An 18,376-nucleotide genomic window follows, 5' to 3' on the forward strand; every position below is an offset into this window, starting at 1 on the left:
GTGGCCCCATTCTGGCCACACCACACACACTGGAGCACCATGCTGAAAGGGGTTCAGCCTGCCAGCTGTACCGGGCTGGGCTGTTGAGACACTTTCCATTAGTGATCCTGCATCCCACTACACTCTAAATTTGTCCTGAGCACACTGCTGACACACGGCCACCGTTGATCTGCTTGGTCACTGTGACAGAGCAGAGCCACCACATCCCACTCGGGATGATGTTATGTAGTGCTGGGCCAGGAAGGGGCTCCCTGACTTGGCCTCCTGCTCCAAGGGCACCTTGTTAGCAGCTTTTCCGGAGAGGGAAGGGAACATACCTCTCTGTGGAGAGGGCAAATTGAAACCAGGCGGTAATATTTGATCATTTTATGCAGCACATGGATATAAAAAAGTTGGGATTAAGAGGCAGTATATTTCAAAAGAAATTAGCTAGCGAGACACGCATGTTAAACGTTTATGGTTTGGAGATTAAGACATCAGGCTGGAACTTGGGATGTCTGGGTTAAATCCCAGCTCTGTCAAAGACTTCTCAGAACATGCTGGGTAGGTCGTGTAAGGTAATACTTTCAGAAAGGACTCAGGATTTGGGACCTTAAATCCAATTGACTTCCAGTAACTTCCTAAGTGTTTAAGGACAGGATTCACAGCAAGTACTGAGGCATGCTGATGCTCAGCATTGCGGCGTGTGCCATGCACCTCTGGCAGAGCTGTATGTGCTTTGGGAGGGCACTTCAGCATGAGGAGTCGCGTAGGTGACAAATGGGGACTCCTGGAAAGCAGGAGTTTGTGCAGGGCCCAGAGTGGCTGTGCACCTTGTACGGCACTCTGGGCTTAATGGTGGTCTCTAGGTGCAACCTCAGCACAAATACATAAGAAGTGTCTAAGTAGGTAGATCCTGTAAAAGCTTTTATATCGGCTCCCTGAGGTGTGAATACTAATAACAACAGTCATGAAAAGATTATGCATATTACAAATCAAATGAGCTTCACTCTTTAGAATTAAACAGTCAGGACTGTGTTTCCAGCAGGTGAAGTACAGTGATCCATAAGTTCATTTGCTGTTGAGCACATGCCCGATGGGTGTGCGGAAGGCTAGTGAGGCAAACCGCTGCCTGCAGGGACACCGCTCACCTGTACAGCTGTAAACCTGCAGCTGGCTGTCCTGCTCCTTTGAAAGAGCAGCCCTAAAGTTCCTTTTCTCTCTTTTAAACCTTTATTAAACCTATCTGGAAACTATGTATGTTTCATCTCATGCCAGGATTACGGATGGCAACAGCCAGCTTGAGAAGGCCCTTTGAGGCTAGCTGTGGCCTGAAGGAAGCTTGAAGGTTCCTTAAATACCATGTCAGGTGGGCTCCAAGACTGTCCTAGACCTTTGCTTGCTAATTATCCATCCTGGAAATGATGGTTAGGGGTTTTGTTAAGGGTGCTTATTAGCTGGGTGCTTGTGAACAATAAGAGCCTGCAGCCTGCTCCAAGAGCTCCCTGCCTGCAGGAAATGGGTGCAGCCACCTTCCCTTGGGAAGTACCCCGCTCCCTGGCTCACCTCTTCTCTGCTTTCCTGTCATGCAGCCTCTCTCTTGCTTTTGCCTGCCTGGGACACACAGCCTGCATCAGAGGTGCTAGCTGCCTCCATCGAGCTGCGAAAGGACAATTTCATAATGAATGAGGGTGATTTGTTAAGTGGGGGGTCCTGGAGCCCAGCTGTAATTGTGCTGCTACTTCTTTATCTCAGCCTCACACCTGCTCATGTAATGGCCTGGCTGTGATATGCTCCCTCCCCCATGTGCACGCTCTCCTCTTCTGCTCCGGGAGAAGCCATCAATTCTCTGGCCCCGTTGCAGTCCCTCACCTTGCTGCCCTTGCCTGCAGCCTGTGGGTGCACACAAATTCCCCCTTGAATTGCAGCAGGGCCACTCGGCTGGCTCTTACGGACATGACCGCTAACCTGGCTTTCATGTTCTAAGTAACAGTTTTTTTTAATGAAATCCTTCTGCCCAAAAGAACTCCTAGACACAGCTTTCTTCAAATGGTGTTGCTGTAGAAAACTTAGTCACACAAGGATATTGTATATATTATTCCTGCCACAGGCAATGTGTGCGGCTTTTTTTTCCCCCTGCATGCATTCAATACCGGTGAAAATGGTTGGATTGACAGTGTAGGCAATTAAGAGCTTTAGAAATCCGAAGCAGATGGAATTTCATTTTATATATGGTCTTACTATAAATGTACCTTACTGGATTCAGGCCAGTGAACTCCCGTGCTTTAACTTTTGGAGGATGTTACCACCTTTATGAGAGTTAGACTAGTAATATCGGCTGGTGCTCTGTAAAGGGTACATCCTTTTAATATGAGGATGTGTATAGGGTAGTCAGAGAGTTGAAGAAAGCCACAGCTCAACTTCATGTGGCAAATTCTCTGTTTGCATTTTTTCCTTCCTTATGGGGTCTCGTAGCCCAGCATGCTCCTGGCCGGCTGAAGTGTCTTCCCTTTAACAGGTCTTCTCTTCAGCTGATAGACAAACTTCACATATAGATAGAAGTCTGTGTCTTGAATACACGTCCCCTGAGCCATCTGTCATCCTGTAGGTGCTTTTGTCTTTATATTAATCTGAAATGAGAATCTCAAAATCTAAAAGTGAGAGAGAAAAGAAAGGATAGAGGGGAAAGAGGCGAAAAAACTTTTTTCTCTTGAGACGTGAATGTCAATAGGTTTGAATTATGGACCTGCTGTAATTAAAAAACACATAACTACTTGTTTTTAAATGCAGTTGTTCTACTTAATTGATTTTGCTGCTAGGACCAAAGGGAATTAATTAAATAAATAAAATGCACGTTCCTTGTGAATTACTGGAGGCAGCTGAGTCTCTGTTGGATCTAATTGCAGCAAATGCTCGGGTTTGTTGCTAGCAATAGTTTTCCGTGGAAGGGGCTGGGAGAGAAAGGGTAGGGTGGTGTGGGAGGGGGCTCATTCCCTGGCAGCTGCAGGAGGGAACAGGCTGCTCCTTGTGTAGTATTTTTCTTCCTTGTCAGCAAAAAGAATATTCGTTTAACAGTTTGCATGAAGACTTTGCATAGAAGGTCTTTATTCATATTTAATTACTAGCTCACTGCAGCTCCCATCTTTAATTACTTTTTAAAAAGCAGGTTATAAAAATGCAGTGACATTCTTTCTTTTTTGTTACTGCATAAATTAACGGCTTCTCAACTGTTCACCCGAAATCAGCTCAGCCTGCGGGAGGAGTGGGACAGGTTCCCTTTGCTGACTTCTGGATACCTCAGAGCTTGTCTGCACCTTACTCTACAGAGCAGGACAAACCCCCTCTGCTAGCATTACATGAACTAGCTCTGTGCCTGAAGCCACATAACCATGTTGGCACTGGCTCTGAGCTAATTAACTGTGCTGAGATTCTCCTTCACTGGGAGGCCAAGCAGTGAAAAGGCTCAGGCAAGCGACAGAGGAAGGATGAAAGGCTGTCCATCTTTGGCATATGCTATCTCTGGCCTGTGGGCAGGGTTTTCTTTGGGATAGTTTCTGGCATCCCGAGCTGATACCTCTTTCTCTTCTCCCGGCAGATAAAAGAGCTCTTCCTGAGTTTTGAGGACACTCCCTTGGGAGCAGCATCGCTAGCCCAGGTGCACAAGGCAGTGCTGCAGGATGGAAGAACGGTGGCAGTGAAAGTCCAGCACCCAAAGGTTCAAGCTCAGAGCTCCAAGGATATTTTGCTTATGGAGGTAAAAATACTCGTTGACTTTGACTTACAGAGTGATTGCCATTGAAATGAGTGGGGACCCATGGTGTAAGCAGGTATAACACCACCATCCTGTAGCTTTGAAACCAGGAATAATACAGAGCTGGTGAAGGTTGCAGTGCGGGTGATTGTGTGAACAGAGAGACTGAAAAGAGGGTAGCAGTGAAGGAGGGCAGAAGGAGAAGACAAGTAAATGTAAATGGCATCAGAGTAAGTCCACGTGAGATTTAAGAAGTAGAGTCCTGATGTCTCTCTTCAGCTTGTGTGCCCATTAACTGGTTGATTAAACTGTTCTCAGTTCGCCTGGCAGTCAGGTCTGTGTAACCAAGAAAAAAGTCATTCTCCATGATAAGTGTGTGTTTTTTCAGTTAAATTCCAATGTGGATTCAACAGTGGCTGAGGTTGCTGTGATTCAGTTTTGTTTCTTGATCAGTTCCTTAATACTGAACTGATTCATGCTGGAAACAAAAACACTGAAATATGGAGAGGGTCACCTAACAGGGGCAGATGCACAAATGAGGGATTCAGTTAGGAAAAAAGTTTCAATGCCTGTCTCCTGTTCCTCTCCTGAACGGTGGGTACCACTTGTGATCCCAGTGCAATGCTGTAACATCTCCCAAAGTTCAGTCTAGCCCATTGAAGGGAGAAAAGCTGTGGCACTGCACTGCGTTGCAATAGTCAAAGATGCCAGTGGTGTAGTGGGGAACAGGAGATGGAGACAGGGCTGAGGTGGAGGAGAGGGGAAGGATTAGGTCTGTAAATGGTAGCAGTAAACCTTTTAGCTCTTCTAATAAGCATATATCTGTATGTACAGTACAGTAATGTGCACATCCATTGGCAGACAGGCATGTCCATGGGACTAAAGAGGGGGAGATTAAGCTGAGGAGGTTTGATAAGTGTTTAGAGGGTGCTGCTGATGCAATGACACACAGTTAGCCATTAAAGGAGATCAGGAATCAAAGATCTTGCCAGCACCCTCTCAGAGAAGCACATAACTAAAGCTCCTTTAGGCAGCTAAAACACCCCGCTTTGAGCAATCCTGGCTAGTCTGCAAAGAAGCGCAGCTGGTTCTAGCTGAAGCACATTAGCTTGCAGCTGAATATTTATTTTGAACTCGTAGTGAAAGAAATTTTTGGGTTCAATAAAGATATCCCAGGAAGATGTGATATGTCTGGTTCAGTGCTGGTTTGAGAACACAGAACTGTTTGAATTGGCTTTGGGTCCATCTGTAGATCTGGATTTGGTTCAGGTCCTCTCCAGGACTGCCTGCAGTGGTCTGCTTGATGAGTTTGCTTTTGTGAGTCATCACATGCACAGCAGTTCTTAGGGGGCTTATGGCATCCTTCACTCCTGCCCAGGGCAGGATGGCAGAAACTAAGTAATCAAGGAAGAAGTCTGTGCAGGTAATGAAAGACGGTGAGACCACGGCAATAAGAGGATGGTGTATGAACAAGCTTAGATCCACCTTGGGACATTTTCCCTTTTAACAGTGACTGTTGCCAAAAATATCTCCCCTCATACTGTGTTGGCATGATTGCTGGTTATACTGGTAAAAGACAATTTTAGAATGATCGCTGTCTTCAGTTTTTAGACTAACTTTCCTGGGAAACTTGAAACTAAACCAGTGCTTTTCCTTTTGGCAATTTAGTATTGTCCATCTTCTACAGACAGTCTAGTCTGCATCCCCGAGATCTGTTGTGTACACACAGCTAGGGTAAAGCAGCTCACAACAGGACACATGCAGTCTTGGTTTTCAAGGGTCTCTTGCGGAGTGCTGTCTTACATGCATCATCACATCCTTGTGTGGGACTGATTTTGTGTAAGCTGCACTGAAAGCTGGTCTATGTGCACTGAAGTTCTGGTCCTTTAAGAATCAGACAGACGTTGCAGCTAAATAGGAGGTTGATTTAAATATCGATGGCTTATTTAGAGACTGATGGGAAGGAATCTGAATGGGAAAAGCTAGATGGAAAATTCCTGAATTCACTTGAGGTTTCATAGCATCAGTGCTGACTCTTTAAAAATCAGTACAGCATCTGATAAATCCAGAGAGAGATACCTCACTGCTCTTCTCTTATCCATACTTATTTCCAGACAATATGTTAGACAGATGTCAGAAAAGGGACAGGCCAAATACTTGTTAAGTATGTCCCTGCTGATCGTCAAGTTGGCAAATTGATTCAAAAGAGTATTTAAAGCAAGGAAAAAACAATGCATGAATTTTCTCACATCAGGCACCAATGAAGTAATCCTGCAGCCCCTATAAAGTTTATGTACACATTCAGGAAGATCGCTGGTTACATTTCATTTGGGTGACATAAATTTGAAAGGATTTATGCCTTTAGATATAACAGTAGAAAAATCATTCAATAGTGTCTGGAACCTGGTGATTACATTTTTAAAGGAACATTGAGTTTGGAACTGACACGTAGATAAGAGAAGTAGAGACAGGGGTGGAGAAGAAACGTTTTTACACAGCTGAACAGGAGTAGTGATGGTTCATAAATTTATTTTTTTGTCATACATTTCAGTGATAGCAGCTTTCTGGTGTGTGCTTTAAATGTTCCTCCTGCAGTGCAGGAATTCCCACCTAAGTGGTGGAGATCTAGAAAGGGAAACTGTCCAGGAACACACACTGACAAGTCTGTTTTCATTTTCAGATGGATGTACAGAACATCATCGGATAAAAACAGCAAAGTGGATTGCATTTTTATGCTTTATTTTTGTTCTGTGACTCAAGTAGTTAAAAAAAGCCAAACGAATTATTTTCCTTAAGATGTGGTCCAGATTGTCAGCTTGTGTAAATTTGTGGCATTGGTTGAGAAACTGGCCTTTCATTTGAACAGAAGGCATGCTTGGCTACTGTGCAGTTTTGACTATACTATCCAATCACATAATCTTGATTTTCTTCAGGAATGACTGTCCATCTCTTGCCGCTTTAATGTTGCTTCAAGTGAACATTTCCAGGAACGTTTCGGTTGGCCTTTGCAAGGCCCTGTGCAGCTGAATACGTAATCCCTTTAAGAAGAAGGGGGTGGATTGGTGAGGAAGCTGTGACTGACATTGGGGAGCACCTTGTCCTCTGAGCCCCACCAGAAGTGTCCTTTAGAGATCTCTAGCCTACTCGCTGTATCCAAAATCCACTGTCTTCTCTCAACTGCTCAGTCCATTTTCCGTGCTAGCAAAATTCTTGCTCAGCAGTGGAAGAAGTAACATAGAGGTGACAAGTCTTTAGATCTTTTTCTTCTGCATTGTCTGAGGGCTGTTCGAGTGAAGCCGAACAGTGACTTGTACAATTATAGGACTCAGAAGAGAGTCCTGGGCCATGCCCTTGGTGAGATCTAGCCATGTGGTCTCTTTTTCCAGGGCTTTGTTCTCTTACTTCTAGGCAGCAGGCAGATAGTCTCCCTTTGGTTTCTGTGCCATCGTGTAACTCCTAGATGTGCTTGTGTGGAAGGGCAAGCCAAAAGTTGTGTTGCAGAACCAAGACATGATACCATGTGTTGTGTTATGATACTGCAGGAACCCTTTGAGCGCTTGGGATGCAGGTTGGGGTTTTTTATCTGTAAGTTACTTGGAATGATCCTATCAATACAGCACGGTGTGTAGCTATGTGGCTTTGGAGCCAGGGTACAGCTGATTCTTTGATTCTTTGTTCTCAGGTCCTCCTCTTGGTTGTGAAGCAGATCTTTCCAGATTTTGAGTTCATGTGGCTGGTGGAAGAAGCTAAGAAGAATCTGCCCTTGGAGCTGGATTTCCTCAATGAAGGCAGGAATGCTGAGAAGGTTGCTCATATGCTCAAGAACTTTGACTTCCTGAAGGTGAGGGAACACATGTTTCCGTGTATGTATGTGCATCGATAGTCTCACTTTGTGTCTTGTGCACCTCATTCACCACCTGGATGAACCCGTACAGAGGGAGAATGGAGTTCGGTCCCTCCGTGTTGTTCATCATAGACTGCTCTAATGATATGGACCAGAAACTGCTTTGAGACATGCTTCCTCCTTGTCCGTTTCCTACTGTAGGCATCATATAGTGGATGAGGAGTGGTGGCTTGGGGCCAGCAGTCTCTGGAGCCTGTTACTCATTTTCCTGAACACTGTTTCTGAACTTGTCCAGAGACCTGTGAATTTGCCACTCTTTGCTGAGCCATCTGATGGTACCTTTTCCTGGGCTTTTTCACAACTGAGGCCAAGAAATGGACATAAACCAGAGAAGCTAGACTGAAGCTGATGATGTCAAGTAGACTGGGGACACTGTATCTCAGGAGGAAGCATGTTTGTATGAATCCTTCCTCCTGCAAAAAGGCACATTCTCACTCTGGAGTTGAGCACACATCCTTCATACATATCCATGGCTAGTGCATTTGTGTTACCTTCATACACAAGCTCAACTGCACCCATATTGTGCTGTTCCTCACCAACACCTCCACTGCTACAAACCAACTAAGGTCACTGACAAATGTCTTAAGTACGGTCAGACATGTACACATCGCATTCTTGGAAAGACATAAGCTCACATCTTCAGACTCGCACACCCACAAATCTTTTGCTGACATACAAGAGGTGCAAGCCTCCACTGTGTGCGTTCTGGAAATACACAAGTATGGTCAAGCACACATGGTGCTGTGACGCAGTCACTGACATAACTGCATTTGCACGTACACAAAGGCAGCAAAAAATGCACCCTTTGAACCCTCCTGCATACACACATCAAAATGAGGTTTTCACTTCCCGTTTATGCAGAAGTCCCAAGATGGAAGTGACAGATGTCTGAAACGAGGTGAGTTTTGTTAGGCTTTACAGGCTGATGCATCCATTTTTTCCTTGCTTCCTCCACGCAAGGGCTATAATTCCTTGTCACCCGACTCCAGGTTTGAGGAAGTCCTTTTGGAGCCCCGTGGCAGCAGTGGCCTTTCCTCAGACACAGATAGCTAAAAGCAACCAGGGCTACAGAAGGCCAAAGGCCAATGATTTTGCTGAGTGGGCGCTTATCAGAAGTGATGCACCTTGGAGAGCTGTATCCGTTGCAGCTGTAACTAGGATACTGTGAAGTAAATCCCCATGGAGACGGCCAATCACCTCCTGGCTGGGTTAAGGAGCTATCATGATATCAATATGTGTAACAATAACAAATGGCTTGAGATGGCTAAATAATGGATCCTCTTGTCTGACCTGCCAATTCAGAGACACGTTCATCACCCAGAGGCAACGGAAGAATTGGGCTCCTGTATCATTAATTTTCCTAAACAAGCTAGAAAGCTGAGAAGTAGATTTTGTGCTGCGAACTTGTTTGAGCTTTTAAAGCCGGAGATAAATTGTTTCCATGCAGTAGCATTGCAGCCAAATATCTGTGAGTATTTAAAAAAAATCACTGAAGAATTTGGCTGTGAGTGAGAGGGGCATCTCTGACAACATGGATAGTGCTTTAAAGCCCACTGACTTACCTCTGTAAATATTGAGACAAGAGTGAGTGTCATCTGAAATGATGTAAGGCAGCAGGGATCGGTGAGCTAATTGAGCTGGGGGACCGTAGTTTTGGAGGTGGTTGGCTTTCTCACCAATCTAACTGCAAAGAATGGACGTCCAGGTAAGCAGGGAAGGCTGCGAGTAACTGAATCCCCTGTGCCCACAGTGGGTCTCCGGTGTCAAAGCCTGGGCAAGGTTAACGTGCAAAGTATGGCAGGAGTGTTGAACGGTGGGGCTGAGGGACATTGGAATTGCTCAGCGGAGGAGTCACACACACGGTAAGGTAGAAGTGGGTGACATTGGGAAAATGGTCTCTCTAGGACAGGAGCAGGGGGGGAGCAGATAGTTTGCGTGGAACTGAGACACTGTCAGTAGTTACAAGCAGAGTATGAAACAAATGCTGCTTGTTCAGTGGTTCAGGTGAGCTATGGTGTCCTGACTGCTTCCCCTGGCTTTGGTGGCACTAGATGGACTTCACCTCCCACCTCTTCCTGCCTGCCCCGAGGTCCTGGAACCTTGCAGTCCACAGCTGAGTCAGGCAGGTGAGGAGAGGAGGCTGCACAACCGGCTTTCTCTTTACAGGGTCCAAAATGTGTGTCTCTGTACTGGGGCGTAGTAATGGGAATGGTGGAGCTCCCTTGTATCTTTGGTAAAATGTACCTGTGTGGCTTCACCCATGCGCAAAGGCAAATCTGGACAGCTTGGGAGATTGGTCAGCACAGTGATGTGAGGAATATCCAAAGGGAACTTCAAAAGGATTCTTGACAGTAGGGACTTCATCATGAAAAGAATTTGGCTGGAGAGAGAGGCTGGAAAGAGGGAGCCAGCCTGAGCAATGCCTGCGTCACTGCCTCCCCGGGTGACACAGGGTCTCTTACTGGTACCTCACTCAGCTTGATTTACTGCAGATTGAATGAAAAGTGCTTTGACATTTTACGCTTGTTACTGTGTCACATTGAAAACAAGATAGTTAGGGTCTCCCACAGTTTCTGTGACAAGCCCCTTATTTGTGACACTTGATTTTTCTCCCAGTTCAATTGCAGATGGCCTAAGTACGCAGGTTTTGTCAGCCTAAAGGTGTTTGTGTTCCAAGGGGTGCTGCGGAGAAACAATTTATGATGATGGCTTATCATTTTTAGAGCTGCATAAGTGGGCCCTGTGCGTAGTGAACGAGGTGCTGTTCCTGTCTAAAGGAGCTTAGTAGGTGATTCAGAAACTTGCAATAGGTGCTAGTTAAACAGTCCAGCTACAGGAGCTGCAGAGCAGATAAGAAAGCTCTCAGACATCAGTGGGAGTGGGATGGTCAGAGTCGTGTAGAACATGGCCAGAAATGCCGCATGAGTACAGATCCTGCTGCTGTTGAATTGGTGTGTTGTCCTTGCACACATCACTGCTGTCCTGCGGAAGAGGCTGGTAGATGGATTTACCTCCCTTGTGCTCCAGAAAAAAACAAGCCCTTGCTTCAGCCTCTTCCATTTTTGCCTCTTTTCTGGGTTGTGTGTGATATATCCTCCTTGCTTTCCCAGCCTGTTGTTTGACCCTACCCATCTGTTCCTGTTTCAGGTCCCCAGGATCTACTGGGAGCTCTCAACAAGGCGTGTCCTTCTCATGGAGTTTATGGAAGGGGGACAGGTGAACGACAGGGCCTACATGGAGAGGAATGGCATCGATGTCAATGAGGTAGTTTCTCAGTCATCTCTGAATTGGGCATGGTGGGCAATGCAAAACTGATGTTGACATCAACTGATGTTGATGCAAAATGGACAGGATGGGGCAGAAAAGGGAGTACATGCAGGTGTGAACAGAGCAATCAGTCTGAGAGATCTCAGTTCTTGTGCTTCTGGGAAAGGTACATAACACCTTGTGTGGAACACTCCTGTAGGCTGCACAGCTGGAGGGATCTTCACGCAGACAGGTAGTGAAAGATGACCATGCTTTTATATTACATACACCCGTGGTTTGTGCCAAGAAGGCAATCCTGTTACCCTAAAGGAATAACTTCAGCTTCTGACTCTTTCTGTTTCTGTTCTTTCCCTCTTTTTCTCCTGCATTAACTTTCTCCTGGATAAATGCATTGGATGTAGCTTTTATATCCCAACAGCTACCACCTTACCCAGGAGATATAAATCATAGATCTTATATGATCACAGTTACTAGAGTGCTGGAGCCTCAGCCATGGTGCTTTGTGTAATATTCTGACATGGGTTGTTTTCTTCTGCTTTCCAAAATCTCCCTTTTTCTTCTGGATGCAACAGTTTTCTTCTTTGCTTCCTGGCCCTACATTACTGTGTAGTTTTGCAGTCCTTCATTAAACAGCTGCCAGATTTCATCTTTACGGAGAGGCTACATTTACCTGAGGAGTGAAGCAGTTTATATACGTGGCATGAAGTTGGGAGATTTGGATTCTCGGTGGCCAAGAGATTCTTGAGGGAAAGAAGGTATTACTTCCCGGAAGGGCTGAGAAGATGCTGGGGAAAGGATTTTGAGCCATTGGACAGTGTGTCAAGCTAGCCCTCCCAGACAGTGAGTGCTGACTGAGGTACCTCTGCTTGCCTTTCGCCTTATGCCCCGTTGGTGGGCCTGGAAGCTGCATTTGGTTGACTGGCTATCAGAGAGCTATGGCATAAAATCAATTGTACTTAATCTGTCCATCCACTTACCTTTGAAATCTGAACGTGTCCTCTCTCTGCTCTTCCTCCTCTCTGCTCCCTTTCTATCCATGGCAAAGTTCGTGTGGCATCAATTAGAGACATGTCAAAGACCTCTCAAGGGAGGGGAAATGTGAGTTTGGTATGCCACACAAGGAGAGAACGTTAAGTGTATCTTCTCAGCTGCCTCCTTACGTCAGCATGCAGCTCTGCCTAAAGAGCTCAGCCAAATTACAGGAGGACTGAGTAACCTGTCTGTTTCTCTGCTTGTTTCTCTTCGCCCCTTCCTCTGCTCTTGCACCCCACAGAAGTCAACGAGATATTTTCTAGTAACCCCTGCAGACAGAAAGGTGGGCACCTTTTCATGTTTCTCCACTGAAATACAGGAAAGGAAGGTCTAAAGTTGAAGTAGATTTTGAGACTGTCTTTCTATTGTAATTGTGACAAACAAGCCAAAGTCAATTGGTAACAGCGAACAATGCTCTCTCTTCCCTGCAAGATGCCTGGTCCATTTTCATTCAAGTGACTTCTTAAATGAATACAACCGCACCCACAGACAGTGCAGACTCTCTGCTTTCATGTCTCCTATCAGGAAGAATTTGGAGCATTTGGGAATATTACTTCTCCTCCTCCTCCCTCTCATCAGGGCATCACAGAGGTCATTGTCAGAGGTAGACACAATTCCTTCTCTGTTTATTTTGTGCCAATGATCTTTCTTTGTGTTTACCAAGGTAAGTGCCTCAATGATGCATCTGGTCTGAAAAGAGCACCACAGTGTGACTCTTGAGAACATGGTAGCTCATGGACTTTGCTATCAAGAGAGATTTTAAAAGCCTTGTCTGTGGCAGAACACACAGCTCCATTCACCTGGACAAATCAGCTGGTCAAAAGCAAGAGAGTAGTTTCTTTGAGTGAGTTTATTCTGTCCTTCTTTTCTGCTATAAAGGCAAAGTTCAAGTCTAGCCCACAGTGCTCAGATACAACAGTAAATATTCCTCAAGTCTTGAAATAGTCAGAAAGGCTTGTTCGGATGCATTAGCAGGAGGACTCGAGCAATATGTACATTCAGATGCGGAGCAGGGCTTCCTCGCAGTTCTTGGAAAACAGATCCATTCCGAGATTGAGGTCGCTAGCATAGTGTAGTTCCCCTGGGACTTTGGTTGCTGCTTTGAATTTTCTCAAACGGCTGGACATAGCAAAGTTGTCTGGAGAAGCCCAGGCAAAAACACTGTTTGCAATTTTCCAGAGTGGAAAATTCAATGACTTCAGCCTTTCAGTGGGATATTTTGCTGCCAGTGTGTGCCAAAATAAAGTAGAGAAGCAGCTAATTTCCATTTTCCTAACTTGCAAAGGCTTTTGCTTGTGATAGGAGAGATTTAGGATGAAAATTTAGCTCACTTTTTTTGATCATGCATGCCTTTGGGAAGGTCATTTTGTGACATCTTGGCAAAATAGGTTCCACACAGCAATGCGACCATGCATTTTGCTGATTCTGAGCTGGTCTCTGAATGATGGCGAAGACGTAGTTTTAAAAAAGTTGTATGTAAGTCTCAGAGGGTTCTGGCAATCTGTCAGCTCCATAGTAGGACTGAATTTCTGCAAACTCTCTCAGTGCCTGTGATAAGCTATTCTTTCTTCCTTTTCTCTCCCCACCTTCTGAAATTATTAACTTTCACTTGTTGCCCATAAAGCAACAACAGAACGGAAGGAATACTGAGCCTGTCAGAATCATGTGATGGGGAGTAAGGACTGTTACTATGGCCACAGTAAGATGAGGTAGGAGCAGACTTCTCCCTGGCAAGGTGCAGCAGATGGGGACAGATATGACCAAGGTCCCTTATTAGCTGCTGCTGCTACTGCCCTGGGTAAAGAGCTGCGTGTTGTGATGGTGAGGTGAGCAAAAGGCAGCGGACACTGAAAGGAGCACGAGGAGGGGGTGGCCAGCCAGGTTTCAAAGCCATGGCATGACTTATTATATACACCAGTTCTGGCTTTCAAGAGATGCATTAGCTCCCTATAAGTCGTCCCAATCTATTTATCTATCAACCCCTCTATCATCTTATTCCAGTTTGTTTTACTGGGTGGAGGAAGAGGAGTCTTCACTAAGCAGGATTTCTCTTGTGTGACAATGCAGCCTTGAAAAGCAAGCTGAGCCTCTCCTCTCTAAATGGAGAGGATCCCTGAGGTGAAAGCTCCCTTCAAACCAGGTTACTGACATTTACTTAATACCGTCTGTAGCAGGATTATCATTAAAGCTGCCCAAAAGCACATTAATCTCTCTGGATCCGTCCAAGTGCTGGATTGTAATGGCATTTAATCAGAGAAGGCTTTGATTTCTAAAGACAAGTGCAAACGCTGAAATATCTGGCTGTGGAACAGTTACTTATTCATGTGCAAGTGTAGCTGAGGATGAGCATGCAGCTAGGATATTGATGGTGGGAGGGAAGCCTGGAGAGGGGAGTTACCGAGGAATGAGCTGGCGTGAATTCTGAGGGAAGACCAGGCCATGGCAGGGTTAAGAAGGGGGGAGCACCTGGAAACTGGGCTGTGCCTGTTTCCAGACACAAGAGCTTGATTGGGAAGATACATTTGGAAGAGGTGGGTAGAGCAGGGAAGGGAGGAAAAACAGACTGAGGAGTTCTCAAGACGTTTGTATGCAGGAGGGAAGGAAGGATAGTAAGGCTATCTAGAGCATGGACTTTTAAAAGAAGATCTCAAATGGCACAAATGTTCCTTTTATGCCCATCCTGATTTTACCTGTTTCATTTAGAGAGACCGTGTCTGTATACAAATCCTAACATTATCTCTGATCTGCTGCATGGGTCCTCCCTGTCCTTCCTTGTGGATGCTCTGCCTGTCTCCACAGAGGCTGCTGGATCAGCAGGCTGTGGGAGCTGTGGAGTTTACAGATGCACTTGTGGCATTTGCTGTATCACCTCCAGCTAACCAGCCAGCTCGGGTAGCCAAGTGGAGAGTCCTCCATGATCGCCCTGACTTGGACTTGAGTCAGGGAAAGGAAATGATGCCGTGTACTTCAGCTCACTAAAAGGCTGGTCATGAGCCATGGATGATTCAGAAGTCAGGAAAGTGTTTTGTCCAGCTGAGAAGTGAAAGCAAACAGCTAAGGTACTTAAGATGAGCTACTGTGCGCAATTATTGCCATCTGTCACTCCAGCCTACTGTGGCTTTTTGTTTCCTTCTGTTACTAAATGGGTTCTGCACTGGAATGGTATCTCTTAGCTCAATAAAGAACCCGGCTACCTTCTCATGGTTGACAGCTTTGCAACTTGAAATATGCTTTCAGTATGGGATTTACCCTTCTGCCAAGAGTTGGTAGCTGCTGCCTTGTAACTGCTCAAATTTAAGTGGGATTTCCCAGGATGGGATCCCTTTGTCAGCACAAGTGTGGAAACCTTTCACGTCTCAAGTATTTGTGCTTATAACACTCAAGTGCTAGATGAAATTGAGCATGGAGAAGAACACTCTTTCTGAGGAAAAAGGCTATTCTTGCTCTTTGCACCTGCCAGTTTGGTCCGGGGAGAGGTTTCCTTGCAGCTTCCCATACATTTCCTCTTGTCTGAAGCTTGATGAAAATTCACAAGGCACTGGTAAGCAAGGATGGTGACCTCCAGCATTTCCAGCTTCTGAACTGTGCAAAGACACCAGGTAAAAGAGTTAAATTACACACTAACCCCTTTCTTACTGGAAGTCAGTCTTAAACATCGGTGTCAATCAATTGCTTAAGTCTCATCAAGATGCTTTACATTAAATCCAAGGAAATATGACTACATTTAAAGCCAAGGGAAAATGATCCCCATGGCCATTTTGGGTCTGACAGAGATGCAAGAAACAATTAAATAAACAATGGCTGGTATTCTCTACCTGTTTCTTTTTGAGAATCTGTAGAAACTTATCAAGTTAGTCCCTCAAGTTCCCTGGGTGGATGAGTCAGAATATTTCTCCCCACTTAAATGCTGTGGAAGATGGGGCATTGAGCAGGAAAATAATTTCCTCAGTCCCCAACAGAGAGTATGGGGCATGCTAGGAGTACACTCCAGGAGTCCTAAAAACTATTCCTGTATCTTAATGACACCATGTGTGTCCAGACATCACCTTGCTGTGATGCTAGATCAGTGCATAGTGATAGTACAGCTTTACAGAGCTCTGTGTTTTGATCCTCACAACTGTATCACAGAGGACAGAGCATGAAATCCCATCTCTTGGGCGTGACCATCCTAATCTGCTATGGAGAAGAGCCATTTCAGAGCACAGACAGAGCAGGCTCCAAATTGTGGCTATTCTCCATCTGCACCTTTTGCTAATTTGACACCAGTTTAATTGGGCAGGATTGCCCTAGCAGGATTAAGCAAACCCTTAGATGGTGGCTGTAATAACAATGACGAAAGAAAGCAAAAACCCAATGCACTCTTCAATCCAATTAACCTTCGATTAAGGTTCCAAAATCAATGCTATTATTTTGGCCTGAGGAGGTAATATTGAGTCCTGAGAAATGAGCTGCACAACGACCTTTACTTTTAATGAGATCAATAGAAGTTAGTGTCGCCATCTCTTAAAATAATTGGCAAATATTACAGCCAAATTAAGGCCAGAGACTCGTATCTGCTCCTGATCTAAAGAGACAGTCACAGATGGAGGTGGGACAGGAAGGGATGATGCCCTATCAGGCAGTTTCATCTGGGACTTATCAGGGGCAGGCTGTGAGATCAGCTCTGCAGGACCGTGTCACAGGATTTTTTTTCTTTGCCTTTTTTCTTCATGGCAGTTGGAGGCACGGAGCCAGGACTACTCCAGCTTGCTCACAAGGCCAGGAAAGTATCAGGGACTTTCCCTGGATAACCCAGGCTGGTTTGTTACAGTGCAGCTATCCATGAACATACGCGCCATCTTTTTACTGTGGCAGTATTCATAGGCTCAAATTTGCATGCATTCTTTCCTTTCTGAGAGGTTTCTTGCTAACTGTTGTGTATTGGTGTTTGTAAAGATACTCATTGGTGATGGACTTCCCAGTCGGGTTGCTCTGTCAGCTGGGTGTGCTGATTTGTTAAGAGGAGAGTTGTGTACAAGGGCTGGTGTGTGCCCAGGAGTTTGCAGCTGTGGTACTGTATACAAGGGAGTATAATACGGGTTCATCAAAAGTAGCTCCTAGTAGATCATATGAGGGTAACAGGTTGTCCAGGCTTTCAAAATTGATGGCAGCAACAGTTTGCAGCTGTGTACTTATACAAGAAGAAAAATATCACTGGTGCTACCTATACTGCAGCTTGGGATCCTCTGCATTATGCGACAGAAATGCAGAAGGTGCTTCTGCATCCTTGATATTCAAACCTCCTAACATTGGCAGACTGCCTCTCCTCTGCCGTTCCCTAGCCAACTTTGGAATCTTCAGCTCTTTTTATCTTTTTCCCAAGTAAATTCCTCCTGCATCCTGCTCATTTATTTGCTTTCTCTGGACTCACTCTGTGTAGTCTGCTACTGTCGGTTAATGAGATGTCTGGAAGTGAGTGCAGGATTCCAAGGGTGATTATTATTTTTTTATGGTGTGCCGCAGAACGATGCTGGGGAACCCTGGTAATGATAAGGGCTTCGTTGTGTTGGATGATAAACAGGGAAAGGAATGATGACCTCTCCGTGTCATGACAAAATGCCTGTGTGTTTACTTTTGTCTTTGCTTCCGTAAACAATTGCAACCTTTTGTCTAATTTGTGGTGCACCTTCACCCCGAGGTCTTCCACAGCCGAAATGCACGCTGAATTCCTCCCTTCTCCTGGGTGGAGGTTTTCACGCATTTGTTTTCTCGTTTCACCTAACTGCATTCTTCCAAAGTGATTCCTGTATATGTTGTTTATCCAGTGGCCTTCTCAATAAGGGTGGAATAAAGGACCATAGTGATGGGGCACAGTACCGGACAGTTAATGTATATAAAGGTTTCATGGTTTTTTCCTAAACTTTTTCTCTAGAAACATGAACTCCTTTTGTCTAAATTATAATGCTTGGTCACTATTCACATATTACACTCTAAGCCCTAGAAACATAACCTTCCTTTTTTGTTTAGAATTCAACAATATTGGTGCTTTCTATCTTAATTTAATTTTTACCCTATTTTAGAGGCATGTCAACAGACAAAAATATGCGAAACTACTTTAATGTGCAGCACAGCTCCATCTCTTAACACTGGGTAATTTTTTTTCCCAAAAGTAAAGACTGTTTATATGCTTATATCATAAATCCCTGTAACATGTCTTCTGTATGCTAACTAAATTATACAGAATGTGTTCCTCTTTCTTAAAAAAGCGATAAAGTCTAGTCTCGGTGAATTAAGGAGTGAAGGTACTTCTGAGGAAGAGGTAAATGTAAGTACAGCAGGGAAGGGAGAGAGGATGGGGATCTTGCAGTGAGGATTATCTTATACCCATGGCCCAGCCTGTGGGTTCGAACAGGGCTGTGAAGCCCTCTGTTCTCATGGGAAGATGAATCCTGAGCTGTTTTATT

The 18,376-nt window shown here is 45.0% G+C and overlaps 1 protein-coding gene across 2 annotated transcripts in view; it reads left to right on the forward strand.

The window, feature by feature from the left end:
- The window catches only part of ADCK1 (aarF domain containing kinase 1), a 78,135-nt gene that overhangs the window by 50,123 nt on the left and 9,636 nt on the right, over positions 1-18,376 (forward strand). For both annotated transcript variants that reach the window (XM_040601509.1, XM_040601510.1), the window contains 3 exons: positions 3,575-3,733; positions 7,413-7,571; positions 10,782-10,898. In XM_040601509.1, coding sequence (XP_040457443.1) covers positions 3,575-3,733; positions 7,413-7,571; positions 10,782-10,898 — 435 coding nt within the window. The remainder of the gene's footprint in view (positions 1-3,574; positions 3,734-7,412; positions 7,572-10,781; positions 10,899-18,376) is intronic.

The sequence above is a fragment of the Falco naumanni genome, chromosome 7 (assembly GCF_017639655.2).
Source record: "Falco naumanni isolate bFalNau1 chromosome 7, bFalNau1.pat, whole genome shotgun sequence".
In the NCBI taxonomy this organism is placed as follows: domain Eukaryota; kingdom Metazoa; phylum Chordata; class Aves; order Falconiformes; family Falconidae; genus Falco; species Falco naumanni.